At 42.8% G+C, this 20,000-nt stretch overlaps 1 protein-coding gene across 1 annotated transcript in view; it reads left to right on the forward strand.

Annotated features, from left to right (window-relative positions):
• Nucleotides 1-10,780, forward strand: part of dcc (DCC netrin 1 receptor) — a 600,603-nt gene extending 589,823 nt beyond the window's left edge. The window contains exon 29 of the mRNA XM_036936778.1: nucleotides 5,684-10,780. Within this exon, the coding sequence (XP_036792673.1) occupies nucleotides 5,684-5,773 (90 nt within the window). The 3' untranslated portion in view covers nucleotides 5,774-10,780. The remainder of the gene's footprint in view (nucleotides 1-5,683) is intronic.
• The last annotated feature ends 9,220 nt before the right edge of the window (nucleotides 10,781-20,000 follow it).

Below are 20,000 nucleotides of genomic sequence, written 5' to 3' on the forward strand. Positions count from 1 at the left end.
ACACACACACACACACACACACACACACACACACACACACACACACACACAGTGTGAATTATAAAACACAGCACAGTGCAGGGGAAGAATCGTGCCATTAAATATTCATATCTCAATAACAATAACACGGAGAAAGCATCAGTGCGGTCATGGATTGGAGTTAGGAGAAGCATTAGGCAGCCCCATAACACTTTATAGGACCTGCTAGAGTAATGAGAAAAGCAAGAGAAAGGAGGGAGATGTCGAGGAGAGGGAGAGATGAGAGGAGTAAAGAGAGAGAGAGAGAGAGAGAGATGGGGAGGCGAGGGAGAGATGAGAGGAGTAAAGAGAGAGAGAGAGAGGGATGGGGAGGAGAGGGAGATATATATAGAGAGAGAGAGAGAGAGAGAGAGAGAGAGAGAGAGGGAGAGAGAGAGAGAGGGGAGATGAGGAGAAGAGGGGAAGAAGAGAGAGATGAGGAGAAGAGGGGGAGAAGAGATTGCCTCGAAAGGTCAGCATCTTTCTATCCATCCCACATATCTTTGTAATTGATCCTTTTCTCATCAGTGGGAGTCTCTCCAAATAGGCTGGCATCGATCACACACTTTATATGCTCATCTTTTCTCCCCGCCAAGCCGCCAAGCACCAAGATGCTTAGGGGTATGTGTATGTTTTTCTCTTTTATCAGAGTGGGGTGGAACAACCCTCCTCCTCCGCAGCAGCAGCAGAAAATAGAACATTAAACTGGACTTACATTATCCCCCAAGGACTTACATTATCCCCCAAGGTCTTACATTATCCCCCAAGGACTTACATTATCCCCCAAGGACTTACATTATCCCCCAATGACTTACATTATCCCCAAAGACTTACATTATCCCCAAGGACTTACATTATCCCCCAAGGACTTACATTATCCCCCAAGGACTTACATGATCCCTCAAGGACTTACATTATCCCTCACGGATTTAAATGATCCCCGAATTATTTACATGATCCCCAAATGACTTACATTATCCCCAAGGACTTACATTATCCCCAAAGGACTTACATTATCCCCAAAGGACTTACATTATCCCCCAAGGACTTACAGTATCCCCCAAGTTCTTACAGTATCCCCCAAGGACTTACATTATCCCCCAAGGATGTACATTATACCCAAGTATTTACATTATCCCCCAAGGACTTACAGTATCCCCCACGGATTTACATTATCCCCAAGGATGTACATTATACCCTAGGATTTACATTATCCCCCACGGAGTTACATTATCCCCCAAGGACTTACATTATCCTGTGGATTTACATTATCCCCGATGGGTGTACATTATCCCCAATGACTTAATTTATCCCCCACAGATTTACATTATCCCCCAGGCACTTGCATTATCCCCCAATGACTTACATTATCACCCATGGAGTTGATTTACTCCCCAAGGACTTACATTATCACCCACGGAGTTACATTATCCCACAAGGACTTACATGATCCCTCAAGGACTTACATTATACCCAAGTATTTACATTATCCCCCAAGGACTTACATTATCCCCAAGGACTGACATTATCCCCCAAGGATGTACATTATCCCCACGGAGTTACACTATCCCCCAAGGGTTACATTATCCCACACGGAGTTACATTATCCCCCAAGTACTTACATTATCCCCCAAGGACTTACATTATACCCAAGTATTTACATTATCCCCCAAGGACTTACATTATCCCCAAGGATGTACATTATACCCACGTTTTTACATTATCCCCCACGGAGTTACAATATCCCATCCAGAGTTACATTATTTTTTTTACCTTTATTATCCCCCACGGAGTTACATTATCCCCCACAGCATTGCATTATCCCCCAAGGACTTACATTATACCCAAGTATTTACATTATCCCACCAAAAAAGGGGATTGGACAGAGGCCCAGTAGCTTATAACTGTAATGTAATGTATAACTGTCATGTAAATGTAAATAATTTTTTTGAGGAAAAGCTAGACACACAAACACACACACACTCCGATAATTGTACATCAGTGCTGTGTCACCAAGGCTTCATCAGCTAGGAATAAGGGAGATGGTTATTTCATGATGGTCCCCAACCTTATTTAGTAAGATTTAACGGGTAATCTAGGATTCAATTAACAAGATTTAAAGGGTAATCTAGGATTCATTTAGTAAGATTTAAAGGGTGATCTAGGAATCATTTAGTAAGATTTAAAGGGTAATCTAGGATTAATTTAGTAAGATTTAAAGGATAATCTAGGAATCATTTTGTAAGATTTAAAGGGTGATCTAGGAATCATTTAGTAAGATTTAAATGATAATCTAGGATTCATTTAGGAAAATTTAAAGGGTAACCTAGGATTAATTTAGTAAGATTTAAAGGATAATCTAGGATTCATTTAGTAAGATTTAAAGGATAATCTAGGATTCATTTAGTAAAACTTATTAAACTGTGGAGCTGATTAAAGCATGTGCTTTTATATAAACTCTCTGAAGCATGTCCATGCACCTTCAGTTTACCATCACAGGGGTTATGCTCAGGGTCTGCTTTAAGAAGAAAACAACAGATTTATCTTTAAATGGATCACAACAAGGACATAGATCTTCTGTCAAACATTTAACAAAAAGAATGATGGGTTCTGGTGGACCAGTTTAGCACTTTAGCAGTTTCAGCTGTCTGACAGGAGGTCATAGATAGATAGAGAGAGAGGGGGAGGAAGATGTCTGACTGGAGGTCACAGAGAGAGAGGGATGAAGATGTCTGACTGGAGGTCACAGATAGAGAGGGATGAAGCTGTCTGACTGGAGGTCACAGATAGAGAGGGGGAGGAAGATGTCTGACTGGAGTCACAGATAGAGAGAGAGGAAGCTGTCTGACTGGAGGTCACAGATAGAGAGGGATGAAGCTGTCTGACTGGAGGTCATAGATAGAGAGGGGGAGGAAGATGTCTGACTGGAGGTCACAGGTAGAGAGGGATGAAGCTGTCTGACTGGAGGTCACAGATGGAGAGAGAGAGGAAGCTGTCTGACTGGAGGTCACAGATGGAGAGAGAGAGGAAGCTGTCTGACTGGAGGTCACAGATGGAGAGAGAGAGGAAGCTGTCTGACTGGAGGTCACAGCTAGAGAGAGAGAGGAAGCTGTCTTACTGGAGATCACAGATAGAGATATAGGAAGCTGTCTGACTGGAGGTCACAGATGGAGAAGGAGAGAGAGGAAGCTGTCTACCTGGAGGTCACAGATGGAGAGAGAGAGAGAGAGGGAGATAAACAGAGAGAGAGGGAGAGAGATAGAGAGAGAGAGAGAGGGAGAGGGAGAGGGGAACTGTCTGACTGCAGGATACAGATAGAGAGAGGAAAGTAACCAGATCCGGAATGTCAACAAACACAAACATATTAACAAACACACACACTGTGGGAGAATCACCATGGTGATCCACTTGTCGTTCCGCTTGTAAGCCAATGCTTAAGCTAAGTGATATTGATGCTGTTTTCCTGGAAGCTATACACAATTTTGACACTTTTTAAAGACCCAAGTACTGTATGATCACAGCAATACAAAGTACTGTATGATCACAGCAATATAAAGTACTGTATGATCACAGCAATATAAAGTACTGTATGATCACACCAATATAAAGTACTGTATGATCACAGCAATATAAAGTACTGTATGATCACAGCAATATAAAGTACTTCATGATCACAGCAATATAAAGTACTGTATGATCACACCAATATAAAGTAATGTATGATCACACCAATATAAAGTAATGTATGATCACAGCAATATAAAGTACTGTATGATCACACCAATATAAAGTACTGTATGATCACAGCAATATAAAGTACTGTATGATCACACCAATATAAAGTACTGTATGATCACACCAATATAAAGTACTGTATGATCACAGCAATATAATGTACTGTGAGATCACAGCAATATAAAGTACTGTATGATCACAGCAATATAAAGTACTGTATGATCACAGCAATATAAAGTAATGTAAGATCAAACCAATATAAAGTACTGTATGATCACCCAGGATCTCGAGCCTAATAACAAGTTTGGAGGGTACTATAGTATTAAATGCTGAGCTGTTGTCGATGAACAGCATTCTTACATAGGTATTCCTCTTGTCCAGATGGGTCAGGGCAGTGTGATTGCGATTGCGTCGTCTGTGGACCTATTGGGGCGGTAAGCAAATTGGAGTGGGTCTAGGGTGTCAGATAGGCTGGAGGTGATATGATCCTTGACTAGTCTCTCAAAGCACTTCATGATGACGGAAGTGAATGCTATAGTCATTTAGTTCAGCTACCTTTGCTTTCTTGGGATCAGGAACAATGGTGGCCATCTTGAAGCATGTGGGAACAGCAGACTGGGATAAGGATTGATTGAATATGTCCATAAACACACCAGCCAGCTGGTCTACGCATGCTCTGAGGACGCGGCTGAGGATGCCATCTGGGCCTGCAGCCTTGCGAGGGTTAACACGTTTAAATGTTTTACTCATGTTGGCTGCAGTGAAGGAGAGCCCACAGGTTTTGGTAGCGGGCCGTGTCGGTGGCACTGTATTGTCCTCAAAGCGAGCAAAGAAGTTGTTTAGTTTGTCTGGGAGCAAGACATCGTGGTCCGCGACGCGGCTGGTTTTATTTTTTTAGTCCGTGTCTGTAGACCCTGCCACATACCTCTCGTGTCTGAGCCGTTGAATTGTGACTCTACTTTGTCTCTACAGTATACTGATGCTTACCTTGTTTGATTGCCTTGCGGAGGGAATAGCTACACTGTTTGTATTCAGTCATGTTTCCGGTCGCCTTGCCCTAAATTAAAGCAGTGGTTCGCGCTTTCAGTTTTGCGCGATTGCTACCATCAATCCACAGATTCTGGTTGGGGAAGGTTTTAATAGTCTCTGTGGGTACCACATCACCAATGCTGTGGGTACACCTCAATGGCCCCCTCACCGAACCAGCGTATTCATCAATGTTATTGTCCGACGCTAAGCGGAACATATCCCAGTTCACGTGATCGAAGCAATCATGAACCGTGGAATCCGATTGGTCGGAGCAGCGTTGAACAGACCTGAGCAGGGGCGTTTCCTGTTTTAGTTTCTGTCTATAGGCTGGGAGCAACAAAATGGAGTGGTGGTCAGATGTGCCGAATGGAGGGCGGGGGAGGTCTTTGTATGCGTCGCGGGAGTCAGAGTAACAATGATCCAGGGTTTTACCAGCCCGGGTCGCGCATTCGATATGCTGATAAAATTTAGGGAGCCTTGTTTTCAGATTAGCCTTGTTAAAATCCCCAGCTACAATAAATGCAGCCTCAGGATATGTGGTTTCCAGTTTACATAGAGTCCAATGAAGTTCTTTCAGGGCCGTCAAGGTGTCTGCTTGGGGTGGGGGGATATACAGGGCTGTGGTTATAATCGAAGAGAATTCTCTTGGTAGATAATGCGGTCGGCATTTGATTGTAATATATAAAGTACTGTATGATCATACCAATATATGGGTACTGTATGTATCCTGCACCTTTGGTATGGTGTGCATTTTAGGACAAACTCAAGAAGGGTTGACGATTGCCTCAAGGAGTTATGAGGCTGAGGATGTCCTAAAATCTACACCGTAACACGAGTTCTTCTGGACAATGACCCTTTTTTGACTTTGTGTGACAGAGGACTTTTGTTTTTTATCTTCTAGGTTTACGAACAGGACGACTTGAGTGAACAGATGGCGAGCCTAGAGGGACTCATGAAGCAACTCAACGCCATCACTGGCTCGGCCTTTTAACCCCAGCTGCCCTGGCAGAGAGTCCCATCCAGACAGTCCGTCAGACCTTAACAGCAGCAGCACAGACAGCAGAACCACAGTATTACACCATAGGGCAGGGCACAGAGAGGGGGGTGAAGCTCAGAACCTCAGAAACACAGATACTTCTCCACCCCCCCCCCCCCCATATACTGTAACCAACCCTTCTAACAGACCTCTATGTAACCCTATAATACTATAACCAGTAACAGACCTCTCTGTACCCCTATAAATACAGTAACCAACCCCCCTGACAGACCTCTCTGTAATCCCAAAACATCAAGACTAACGATTAAGGAGAATCTAAAAGATTTCCCTAGTGTTGATTTCCCTTTAAAACACCACCTTTTGAGTTTTCATTTATCAATGTTAATTTTGGAGGGTTTCCTTGTGCGTTACTGGTGTATTGGATTGAACTTTGAACTGAAGGCACAAGTGTTACAGCTGGGTCTATAGTATTAGACCTTTGGATTGGTTATTATCTCCAGACACCAACATTTCCCTGGACCCCTCGTTCACCAACATTTCCCTGGAACCCCTCGTTCACCAACATTTCTCTGGAACCCCTCGTTCACCAACATTCACCCGGACCCCTCGTTCACCAACGTTTCCCTGGACCCCTAGTTCACCAACGCTTCCCTGGACCCCTCGTTCACCAACGTTCAGCCGGACCCCTCGTTCACCAACGCTTCCCTGGAACCCCTCGTTCACCAACGTTTCCCTGGACCCCTCGTTCACCAACATTTCCCTGGAACCCCTCGTTCACCAACATTTCTCTGGAACCCCTCGTTCACCAACGTTCACCCGGACCCCTCGTTCACCAACGTTTCCCTGGACCCCTCGTTCACCAACGCTTCCCTGGACCCCTCGTTCACCAACGTTCAGCCGGACCCCTCGTTCACCAACGCTTCCCTGGAACCCCTCGTTCACCAACGTTTCCCTGGACCCCTCGTTCACTAACGCTTCCTTGGAACACCTCGTTCACCAACGTTTCCCTGGACCCCTCGTTCACCAACGTTTCCCTGGACACCTCGTTCACCAACGCTTCCCTGGACCCCTCGTTCACCAAAGTTTTCCTGGACCCCTCGTTCACCAACGTGTCCCTGGACCCCTCGTTCACTAATGTTTTCCTCGACCCCTAGTTCACTAACGCTTCCCTGGACCCCTCGTTCACCAACGCTTCCCTGGACCCCTAGTTCACCAACGTTTCCCTGGACCCCTAGTTCACCAACGTTCACCCGGACCGCTCGTTGCCTGGTGATGTTGTGAGACAACATGAGAGGTCTCACAGTAACCACACCCTTACGGCGTTGGAATGAAACGTATACCAACTCCTTGGGAACCCGAGGCTGTCCAAATATGGACACCGTACACACGCTCCCTCTTCTCTTTCCTAAAACAGTGACACAGTCAGTGACCACAGCCTAGAACATTCTACAGGCTGTGAGGAACACTGGTTAGGCCCTGGGTACTGGATCATCTCAATACGGACTCTACAGAACCAACTTCAGACTCTGGAAAGTTCTGGATCCTTGTTCAGGTCCATTTGTGTTGCTGCTCCTCAACTGAACGTCTGCCCTGGTTGTGTTGCTACCCTATATCACAACTACAGACAGCTGTTGAAATCGTTAAAACAACACCAAGAATTATAACCAGGCGCTCCAGTCAATGTATGAGGTCTTGGAACGTACTGGGAATCAAGACAGTATCAAATGGTATTTACAGGGGTTGGAAGGCTTTTGTATGAATGTATGTTATTTACTCTGAACAATCCATTGTTTTGGTTAATGCCACCTTATTCACAACATACAGCGTCTTGTGCATAATTAAAACCCCCGAGAGATGTTTCTTTTTTGTTGTTGATTATGGCGGCGTCGATGCTATTGATGAGTCGTCATTTTAACAGTTAAGGTTTTCATGAGACAGACACATGTACCTCAGTTTGAGGTTGTACGGTTGACTGACTAACAATGTGATCACACAGGGGTTTGTTTTGGTCATTTTTATATGATAAACGATTATATTATTTCATATAGTATATTTTTACATCAGCAGTTCTGTCAAAGCTGCAGTACAACTATTTTTAAACCAATTGATTAAACCCTACTGGCTTCTAATCTAGTTTTACATTATGGGGCTGCATGGGTTGCTATGCATCACTGAGGATAGATACTGTACATAACCTGAAGCCTTTTAACAAAACATGGCATCAATATGTACCACTTAAGTGATAAATGAATCATTAATCGCCATGAAAATAGGACATCAATATTCGCATGTTTGATTCTGGTAACCCACGGTAACTGTGCTCCCTTTATCATTTGCAAGCCTCTATATTTTTTTTCCCCCCTCTGAAGATGGATTGTCCCAGAGAGATAAAGGGTTAGCTACATTGTCATTCAGAACATGTTTAGATTAGAACGTAGGAGATAAAGGGTTAGCTACATTGTCATTCAGAACATGTTTAGATTAGAACACATGAGATAAAGCGTTAGCTACATTGTCATTCAGAACATGTTTAGATTAGAACGTAGGAGATAAAGGGTTAGCTACATTGTCATTCAGAACATGTTTAGATTAGAACACAGGAGATAGAGCGTTAGCTACATTGTCATTCAGAACATGTTTAGATTAGAACGCAGGAGATAAAGGGTTGAATTCATTATACTGTATCAAATGTTAGGATTCATATTAGGACACCGACTGGAAATAGGAACAATGCTGAATATGGTATTGATGTCTGTGCCAGTGAGACATTCAAATGGTTTAGAATAGAGGGGAAAGAAAAGTCACAGATCAGACGACTCATCACAGAACAATGTCTTTATTTCCTCACAACAAACTGTCGAGTGTGCTCTCATTCTACGTTGTACCATTTGGGGTTTTCTTTTTTCATCTGTTTGCCCTTAAAGGAAAATTCCACAAAACAAAATCTAGTTTTCAAGATCTAGAATATTGAAAAGTCCAGAACATGTCACACAGTATGATGCGTTTAGGACACGTTCTAGAATTTTAACGTTGTACATCTTGGAAACTTGATTGCTGACCTGCAAAACATTTTGAGGATTGTTTTCAACAGTGGACTAATGAAACACAACATTGTTTTTTGTTTTTTTGAGTGGTATTTTCTTTTAAATACTTTTTTTTCAAATGTATTTTTAATTTGTTGAGAAAAATGGAGATGTTCTATGTGCCTATACGTTTGCTTTTCCGTTCTTAGTTTTTCTCTTCGTTGGTCACTTTATTTGTATGGAGATCTGTATGAAAATATGAAACGTGATTTTTTTTTCTCTCTCTTTGCCTCGCCCTTAGTGCACGGTAACAAATGAGCTATGAAGTCCTGTCGACATAGTCTTCTCTCTTCTGAACGACAGACAGGCAGACCATGGCTCTATATTTTATTGTATGCTGTACATGTGTATTACCCTGGAGAAAGGACCCGCTGAAGCAAGACAACATGAAAAAAAAATTGGGTCAGTCCCGAATGGAATCCTATTCCCTATTTCGTGCCCTACTTTGGACTCAAGCCCTATGAACTTTGGTCAAAAGTAGTGCACTATATAGGGAATAGGGTGCCATGTTTTTTTTTTTCTTCCATTGTACAGTTCCATAGAGCAACTGAAGGACAAATTGCTAGTTAACTCATTGACTGTGGGTGGGTGTGGGGAGGGTACTTTTTATGATAAAATGTAATATATTATTTAGAGCGCACATTACTATTATTTATGAAGAACGACGTGATCATTCTGGACATGTAGTTTAGTAATGGGGGGGGGGGGAAACGACATTTGGAAAAACCCATTCAAGATCTCATTCTCAATACTGTTAGGAAGGTGTCCATCCCATTTAATGCCCTCTTCCTGTTGTCATTCTCCCATCAGCCACATCATGATTGCGGTATCAATATTAGGACAGACTCTGGAGTCACAAGCAGTTAGTCCTAATTTGGATACCGTACAGGATAGCACGTCCTCTCAGAAAAGGAAGTCACCCGTAGATAGCTTGAGTTGCAGCCTTACACAGACATCTATCATGTCACAATTTACCCAAACTGTCTAGATTGGCTGGATATTTGAATAACAAGTGCATTTGATAAACTGTTATGGATGACAGGCTATAGGTTATAACCTGTTTTGTATGACAGGCTATAGGTTATAACCTGTTTTGTATGACAGGCTATAGGTTATGACCTGTTTTGTATGACAGGCTATAGGTTATAACCTGTTTTGTATGATAGGCTATATGTTATAACCTGTTTTGTATGACAGGCTAAAGGTTATAACGTGTTATGGATTATAGGCTGAGGTTATAACCTATTATGGATTATAGGCAAAAGGTTATAACCTGTTATGGATTATAGGCTATAGGTTATAACCTGTTATGAATGATAGGCTATAGGTTATAACCTGTTGTGAATGATAGGCTGTATGTTATAACCTGTTATGGATTATAGACTATAGGTTATAACCTGTTATGGATTATAGGCTATAGGTTATAACCTGTAATGGATTATTGGTTATAACAAGAAAGGACCACACTCTTTTTACTAACAAAACTGTGATGACTGTTGAGAAGGTGAAATATCCAGAAACAAGTCCTAACTACATGTTCTTTGAATTCATACTGAAAAATTGTCCGCATTTTTAATTTTTTTTTTTTTTAAATTGTTAACCAAATTAGATTTAGTGATTGTACAATATTAAAAGTGTACATTTTGTTCATTTAAAGCGAAGAAGGGAATAAGACAAAATTGCGTATCTTATTATTATCTTATTATTATCTCATAAAGAGTAAGAAACATCTTCTTCTTGTCTGTTTCTATCCACAACGTTGTATACAATTGCTGGTTTTGTAATGCACTGTAGAGCAAGCAGTTCCACTGTTCATTTTTCTTTTTTTTTTCTTTTTAAATAGAAATGGTATTTCGATGGTGTATTCTTTTTGTTTGATAAATAAAGTTTTGATACAAAATACCATTTTGCCATTTTTACGTGGAGTCTATCTGTAGCTATAGCGAAGACTGTGTGAAAAACTCCAGAAAGCAAAGCCAAGTCGTCACGTCTCTAAATAGAAGAGGATAGCACCCTAATGGCACCCTATTCCCTATGCAGTGCACTACTTTAGACCAGAACCCTATAGGCTCCTGGTCAAAAGTAGCGCACTACAGTATACAGGGAATAGGGTGCCATTTCAGATGGCAAGCCTGAGTGAAAACCTCCTGAGGCAAGTCGAGCCCTGTCCTCTCTTGAACAGACGACTAGAAGGTGACTGTCGTCTTCCGAGTGTTAGCTGCCACCCTGATGAAGGGTGAAGATGGATTAACAGAGCAAGACATAATCAAGACACGTTGAAGAAAATTCAGATTTTTAAAAAATGAAGCATGGATGATGACATATCGTACTCCTAATATCACAACAAAGAAAGGATAACTCCTGTCGTAGCTGTAAAAATGAAACACGGGACCCAGATTCAATCAGATCAAGTGTTAACCGGTGATAGCCTGCATAGCTGATGTTTTGGCGATGTCGGAGGTGTAACTGCATTTGGGAGCAGTCAAAGTGGTGACACCGCCATAACAACCGCGATGTGGGTGTCAGCTAGCGCAGAGCTTATAGAATCTAGCCCAAGGACTCATTAGAATATGTAAAAAAAAAAAAAAATAGTGACATTTAACCACTTAAGTTACAGTGCATTTGGAATGTAATTAGACTCCATGAATTTCCCCACATTTTGTTAAATTATAGCCTTATTCTATTATGGATTAAAAAGTTCATCAATCTATACAGTAGCCCATAATGACATCACAATAACCCATAATGACGTCACAATAACCCACAATGACATCACAATAACCCATGATGACATCACAATAACCCATGATGACATCACAATAACCCATAATGACATCACAATAACCCATGATGACATCACAATAACCCATAATGACATCACAATAACCCATGATGACATCACAATAACCCATAATGACATCACAATAACCCATAATGACATCACAATAACCCATAATGACAAAGCAAGAACATTTTTTGCAAATGTTAAAAAGAATCATATTAAATATGACATTAAATATACATAAGTATTCAGATTTGTTCTTAACTGACTTGCTAGTTAAATAAAGGTAACATATATATATATATAATGTTTTCATTGTCCTGTCACCCTGTTTATAGAGGTTAACATATAGGTCACAGCCTATATATGCTGCCTATAGCGTTTGGTGTATTTATGGATTATTCCCGGGTATAAAACCATGTCAAGTCAGACTTCCCCTACTGATCCCTACATGTTCCTGTCATAGGCACGTCAGTTGTTTCGCTCTAGTCTATAGCCCCCCCCCCCGGTAGCAGTAGAAACTCTAATATACAGTTTGGTGACTGTATCAGTGCCAGAGAAAAAGGGTTAAATGAATGCACCCCCCCCCCTCCTTCTCTCTCTCAGATATAGGACAGACACTTCAGAACAAACTTACTTTTTATTTATTTTTTGGGGTCTATCTGTTGTTAAGGGATAGGTTAGGTTCTGGGTTAAGGGATAGGCTAGGGTCTGGGTTAAAGGATAGGCTAGGGTCTGGGTTAAGGGATAGGTTAGGTTCTGGGTTAAGGGATACGCTATGGTTTGAGTTAAAGGATAGGCTAGGGTCTGGGTTAAGGGATAGGTTAGGTTCTGGGTTAAGGGATACGCTAGGGTTTGAGTTAAAGGATAGGCTAGGGTCTGGGTTAAGGGATAGGTTATGGTCTGGGTTAAGGGATATGTTAGGGTCTGGGTTAAGGGATAGGTTAGGGTCTGGGTTAAGGGATAGATTAGGGTCTGGGTTAAGGGATAGGTTAGGGTCTGGGTTAAGGGATAGGTTAGGGTCTGGTTAAGGGATATGTTAGGTTCTGGGTTAAGGGATAGGTTAGGGTCTGGGTTAATGGTTAGGCTAGGGTCTGGGTTAAGGGTTAGGTTAGGGTCTGGGTTAAGGGATAGGTTAGTGTCTGGGTTAAGGGATAGGTTAGGGTTAAGGGTTAGGCTAGGGTAGGGTCTGGGTTAAGGGTTAGGCTAGGGTCTGGGTTAAGGGATATGCTAGGGTCTGGGTTAAGGGATATGCTAGGGTCTGGATTAAGGGTTAGGCTAGGGTCTGGGTTAAGGGATATGCTAGGGTCTGGGTTAAGGGATAGGTTAGGGTCTGGGATAATGGATATGCTAGGGTCTGGGTTAAGGGATATGCTAGGGTTTGAGTTAAGGGATAGGCTGGTCCCGTGTAGCTCAGCTGGTAGTGTTGCGCTTGCAACACCAGGGTTTTGGGTTCGATTCCCACGGGGGGGAAAGGAGAAAAGTATGAAAATGTATGCATGTACTCACTAATGTAAATTGCTATGGATAAGAGCGTCTGGTAAAATACTAAAATTTAAATGCAAGGGTTAAGGGATATGCTAGATGAAGATACAGAATATTTCTGACAAACTGGACTGGTACCGAGTGATGAAGGCAGCTCTCAGGGAATATGTCTGACTAGCTGGATAACCGAGTGATGAAGGCAGCTATAAAGGAATATTACTGGATAACTGTTCTGATTAATAGGCCACCTTAGCAGCAGAGCCCAGACATATGCTGTGACAGACGCTCCACTGGTGGGGACAGCGAGGGGAGGGGAGACTTGTAAAAATGCCTTCTGTTTGTCTTTCATCCATTCCTTCACTCCCTCCTCCATCATCCACCCAGAGGTTGGGACTAAAACACCGACTGAAGATAAGAAGGCCTCGCTAGAGACGGACAGGAGGGCTACAGTTACACTAACAGTTTGATTAGCCAACAGTTAGCTTAGCTTAGCTTAGCTTCCAGGAGAGTGTTTAGCCAACTGACTGACTGACTGAGCATTAGATAGACTGAATGCATGGCGACAGAGGAGAACTTTAGCCAACATAGTTACCTTAGTTTACAAGAGAGCTAAATGCATACTTTAGCTTAGCCATGGTAGCCAAAGGTTAGGACTAACTGAACATTAGATAAAGGCAACAGTTAGCTAACATTTAGCTAACATTTAGCCAACAGTTAGTTTAGCTAACATTTAGCCACCAATTAGCTTAGCTAATATTTAACCAACAGCTTCTTAGCTAACATTTAGTCAACAGTTTCTTAGCTAAAAGTTTGTCAACAGTTTGCTTAGCTAACATTTAGTCAACAGTTTCTTAGCTAAAAGTTTGCCAACAGTTTGGTTAGCTTAGCTTCCAGGGACCACTAACACCAACACAACAGGTGGCGCTCCATTTCATGGTCATTCAAGACAGATAGGAAATTGTCGGGTGTGAGCACATCACATTATGATTTATAATACTTTTAAAATTTAATTAAATAATCCCAACAGTCAAAATATATCAGAAATGCAAAGCGTTTATCACTGACTAACAGCGACAAGAAACAGTATGTGAAAGGAATGACCTGGATTTCTGCATCAATTGGTCATCAAATGTGATCTGATCTTCATCTAAGTCACAACAATAGACACGTTTAGTGCGCTTAAACTAATAACACACAAATTATTGTATTTTTCTTGTTTATATTGAATACATCATTTAAACATTCACAGTGTAAAAAATAAAAAATAAAAAAAATTATGTGAACCCCCTCGAGGCAAATGACTTCTCCAAAAGCTAATTGAAGTCAGGAGTCCTCTAACCTGGAGTCCAATCAGTGAGAGGAGATTGGAGATGTTGGTTAGAGCTGCTTTGCCCTATAAAAAACACTGACAAAATGTGAGTTTGCTATTCACAAGGAGCATTGCCTGATGTGAACCATGACTCAAACAAAAGAGATCTCAGAAGACCTACGATTAAGGATGTCTGACTTGCTTAAAGATGGAAAGGGTTACAAAAGTATCTCTTAAAGCCTTGATGTTCATCACTCCTTGGTAAGACAAATTGTCTATAAATGGAGAATAAATGGCCGTCCTGCAAAGACGACTGCAAGAGCACAGCGCAGAATGCTCAATGAGGTTAAGAAAAATTTGTGTCAGACTTACAAAAATCTCTGGAACATGCTAACATCTCTGTTGACGAGTCTACGATACGTGAAACACTAAACAAGAATGGTGTTCATGGGAGGACACCACGGAAGAAGCCACCGCTGCCCCCCCCAAAAAAAACATTGCTGCACGTCTGAAGTTTGCAAAAGTGCACCTGGATGTTCCACATCGCTACTGGCAAAATATTCTGTGGGCAGATGAAACTACAGTCAAGTTGTTTGGAAGGAACACACAACACTGTGTGGAGGAAAAAAGGCACAGCACAACAGTATCAAAACCTCATCTTAACTGTAATGTATGGTGGAGGGAGCATCATGGTTTGGGGCTGTTTTGTTGCCTCAGGGCCTGGACGGCTTGCTGTCATCGACAGAAAAATGAATTCCCAAGTGTATCAAGACATTTTGCTAGGAGAATGTTAGGCTATCTGTGCGCCAATTGAAGCTCAACAGAAGTTGGGTGATGTAACAGGGCAACGACCCAAAACACAGAAGTAAATCAACAACAGAATGGCTTCAACAGAAGAAAATACGCCTTCTGGAGTGGCACAGTCAGAGTCCTGACCTCAACCTGATTGAGATGCAGTGTCAGGACCTCAATAGAGCGAATCACACCAGACATCCCAAGAATATTGCTGAACTGAAAGAGTTTTGTAAAGAGGAATGGTTCAAAATTCCTCATGACCGTTGTGAAGAAAACTTTTGGGTTGAGATCATTGCTGCCAAAGGAGGGTCAACCAATTATTAAAGTCACATACTTTTCTCCATACTTTTTACAACTTTTTAAATAATTATATTATCGATTGTTTCGCCCTTCTGTCGGGGCTGGCTAGCTAGCTAGTGTCGGGTAACTTTTACAAATGGGTGGAATGTTTATACATTAGCATAGCGATTTAGCCATGAGGTAGTTGTCAGTAGCTAGGTTCCTATCCAAGATACAAATCTGACAAGATACAAATCTGTCGTTCAACACCTGAACCTGAAGGCAGTTAACCCACTGTTCCTAGGCTGTCATTGAAAATAAGAATTTGTTCTTAACTGACTTGCCTAGTTAAATAAAGGTTCAATAAAAACCGACTCTCTTTTTATTTTATAGCTTCCTTACTATTGGCAACATATTTTCATGCGAACATTAAAAAATCTGCCTGAAGTTTCCAGTGGTGTGTTTCCACCAAACTGATTTGTTTCAGATCCAAAATCAGTGCATGATGACGTAGTGCACACTACATGTGATGACGTAGTGCACACTAAATGTGATGACGTAGTGCACACTAAATGTGATGACGTAGTGCACACTAAATGTGACGACGTAGTGCACACTACATGTGATGACGTAGTGCACACTAAATGTGACGACGTAGTGCACACTAAATGTAATGACGTAGTGCACACTAAATGTGACGACGTAGTGCACACTACATGTGATGACGTAGTGCACACTACATGTAATGACGTAGTGCACACTAAATGTAATGACGTAGTGCACACTAAATGTGATGACGTAGTGCACACTAAATGTAATGACGTAGTGCACACTAAATGTGATGACGTAGTGCACACTAAATGTGATGACATAGTGCACACTAAATGTGATGACGTAGTGCACACTAAATGTGATGACGTAGTGCACACTACATGTGATGACGTAGTGCACACTAAATGTGATGACGTAGTCCACACTACATGTGATGACGTAGTGCACACTAAATCTGATGACGTAGTGCACACTACATGTGATGACGTAGTGCACACTACACGTGATGACGTAGTACACATTACATGTGATGACGTAGTGCACACTAAATGTGATGACGTAGTGCACACTACACGTGATGACGTAGTGCACATTACATGTGATGACGAAGTGCACATTACATGTGATGACGTAGTGCACACTAAATGTGATGACGTAGTGCACACTACATGTGATGACATAGTCCACACTACATGTGATGACATAGTGCACACTGAATGTGACGACGTAGTCCACACTAAATGTGATGATGTAGTGCACACTACATGTGATGACGTAGTGCACACTACATGTGATGACGTAGTGCACACTAAATGTAATGACGTAGTGCACAGTAAATGTGATGACGTAGTGCACACTACATGTGATGACGTAGTGCAAACTACATGTGATGACGTAGTGCACACGACATGTGATGACGTAGTGCACACTACATGTGATGACGTAGTGCACACTACATTTGATGACGTAGTGCACACTAAATGTGATGAAGTAGTGCACACTAAATGTGATGACGTAGTGCACACTAAATGTGATGACGTAGTGCACACTACATGTGATGACGTAGTGCACACTACATGTGATGACGTAGTGCACACTACATGTGATGACGTAGTGCACACTACATGTGATGACGTAGTGCACACTACATGTGATGACGTAGTGCACACTACATGTGATGACGTAGTGCACACTAAATGTGATGACGTAGTGCACACTACATGTGATGACGTAGTGCACACTAAATGTGATGACGTAGTGCACACTACATGTGATAACGTAGTGCACACTACATGTGATGACGTAGTGCACACTAAATGTAATGACGTAGTGCACACTAAATGTGATGATGTAGTGCACACTAAATGTGATGACGTAGTGCACACTACATGTGATGACGTAGTGCACACTACATGTGATGATGTAGTGCACACTACATGTGATGACGTAGTGCACACTAAATGTAATGACGTAGTGTTAGAGTGTTGGACTAGTAACCGGAAGGTTGCAAGTTCAAACCCCTGAGCTGACAAGATACAAATCTGTCGTTCAACACCTGAACCTGAAGGCAGTTAACCCACTGTTCCTAGGCTGTCATTGAAAATAAGAATTTGTTCTTAACTGACTTGCCTGGTTAAATAAAGGTTCAATAAAAAATTGACACAGTAAGCAAGCTACAGTAAATGAACATCTGAAGTTAATTATTACCAGTTTGTAGCATAGACATTAAAACCAGGTCGGTGGATACGAAGACGCTCTTTAGCTAACCAGCTATCCTGCTCTGTGTAGGTGTCCTAGAAGTATAGCTAACAGTAGGCTACAATCCTCAAACGTATTTCCATTTTTAGCAAACAAATCTCCCACTGACAATGCTAGCTGGGCTAGCTAGTTAGGATCATTATATTAGCTTAGCTAAAATAGCATTAATGAAATAAGCAATGAGAATAGAATGGAGTGTAGTGGAGACCGTGTCCAATGGTAGTATATGAGCCTGGTGTCCTACGTCTGTTTGTGCTGTCTTTCCAACTCCACTGATGTGACTGGAAGAAAAGGCAGCACAAAACAATGGAGTTGTTGAGAGAGCAACGAACAGATGTGGGACTCAGGCTAGTCACGTACAATGTCGACGTGTTTCATGTGTTGACCTACTTACAGGAACAGATCGCCACGCTGTGATGTATGTCTGCATCCCAAAAGGCATCCTATTCCCTTTGTAGTGTAGCAGAGCTCTATTGGCTTGGTCAAAGGTAGTGCACTAAATGTAGAATAGGGTGCAATTTGGGATGTATTCCCTTGTCATGCTGTGATCTGGGTCTGATGTAGAACGAACCAACGAGCCAGAGTAATGCCCCAGTCCAGAGTGATGCCCCAGTCCAGAGTAATGCCCCAGTCCAGAGTAATGCCACAGTCCAGAGTAATACCCCAGTCCAGAGTAATGCCCCAGTCCAGAGTAATACCCCAGACCAGAGTGATGCCCCAGTCCAGAGTAATGCCCCAGTCCAGAGTAATGCCCCAGTCCAAGATAGATTGAGCCACAGTCCAGAGTAATGCCCCAGTCCAGAGTAATGCCCCAGTCCAGAGTAATGCCCCATTCCATATTAATGCCCCAGTCCAGTGTAATGCCCCAGTCTAGAGTAATGCCCCATTCCAAAGTAGATGGAGACCCCAGTCCAGAGTAATGCCCCAGTTCAGTGTAATGCCCCAGTCCAGTGTAATGCCCCAGTCCAGAGTAATACCCCAGTCCAGAGTAATACCCCAGACCAGAGTAATGCCCCAGTCCAGAGTAATGCCCCAGTCCAAGGTAATGCCCCAGACCAGTGTAATGCCCCAGTCCAGAGTATAGCCCCAGACCAGTGTAATGCCCCAGTCCAAGGTAATGCCCCAGTCCAGAGTAATGCCCCAGTCCAAGGTAGATGGAGCCCCAGTCCAGAGTAATGCCCCAGTCCATGTTAATACCCCAGTCCAAGGTAGATTGAGCCCCAGTCCAGTGTAATGCCCCAGTCCAGAGTAATGCCCCAGTCCATATTAATGCCCCAGTCCAGAGTAATGCCCCAGTCCAAGGTAGATGGAGCCCCAGTCCAGAGTAATGCCCCAGTCCAGAGTAATGCCCCAGTCCATATTAATGCCCCAGTCCAGAGTAATGCCCCAGTCCATATTAATGCCCCAGTCCAGAGTAATGCCCCAGTCCAGAGTAATGCCCCAGTCCAGATTAATGCCCCAGTCTAGAGTAATGCCCCAATCCAGAGTAATGCCCCATTCCATATTAATGCCCCAGTCCAGTGTAATGCCCCAGTCTAGAGTAATGCCCCAGTCCAAGCTAGATGGAGCCCCAGTCCAAGGTAATGCCCCAGTCCAGAGTAATGCCCCAGACCAGTGTAATGCCCCAGTCCAGAGTAATGCCCCAGACCAGTGTAATGCCCCAGACCAAGGTAATGCCCCAGTCCAAGCTAGATGGAGCCCCAGTCCAGTGTAATGCCCCAGTCCAGATTAATGCCCCAGTCTAGAGTAATGCCCCAGTCCAGAGTAATGCCCCAGACCAGTGTAATGCCCCAGTCCAGAGTAATGCCCCAGACCAGTGTAATGCCCCAGACCAAGGTAATGCCCCAGTCCAGTGTAATGCCCCAGTCCAAGGTAATGCCCCAGTCCAGAGTAATGCCCCAGTCCAGTGTAATGCCCCAGTCCAGTGTAATGCCCCAGTCCAAGGTAATGCCCCAGTCCAGAGTAATGCCCCAGTCCAAGGTAGATTGAGCCCCAGTCCAGAGTAATGCCCCAGTCCAGTGTAATGCCCCAGTCCAAGGTAATGCCCCAGTCCAGAGTAATGCCCCAGTCCAAGATAGATTGAGCCCCAGTCCAAAGTAATGCTCCAGTCCAGAGTAATGCCCCAGTCCAGAGTAATGCCCCAGTCCATATTAATGCCCCAGTCCAGAGTAATGCCCC

Source organism: Oncorhynchus mykiss, chromosome 12 (genome assembly GCF_013265735.2).
Source record: "Oncorhynchus mykiss isolate Arlee chromosome 12, USDA_OmykA_1.1, whole genome shotgun sequence".
Classification (NCBI taxonomy): domain Eukaryota; kingdom Metazoa; phylum Chordata; class Actinopteri; order Salmoniformes; family Salmonidae; genus Oncorhynchus; species Oncorhynchus mykiss.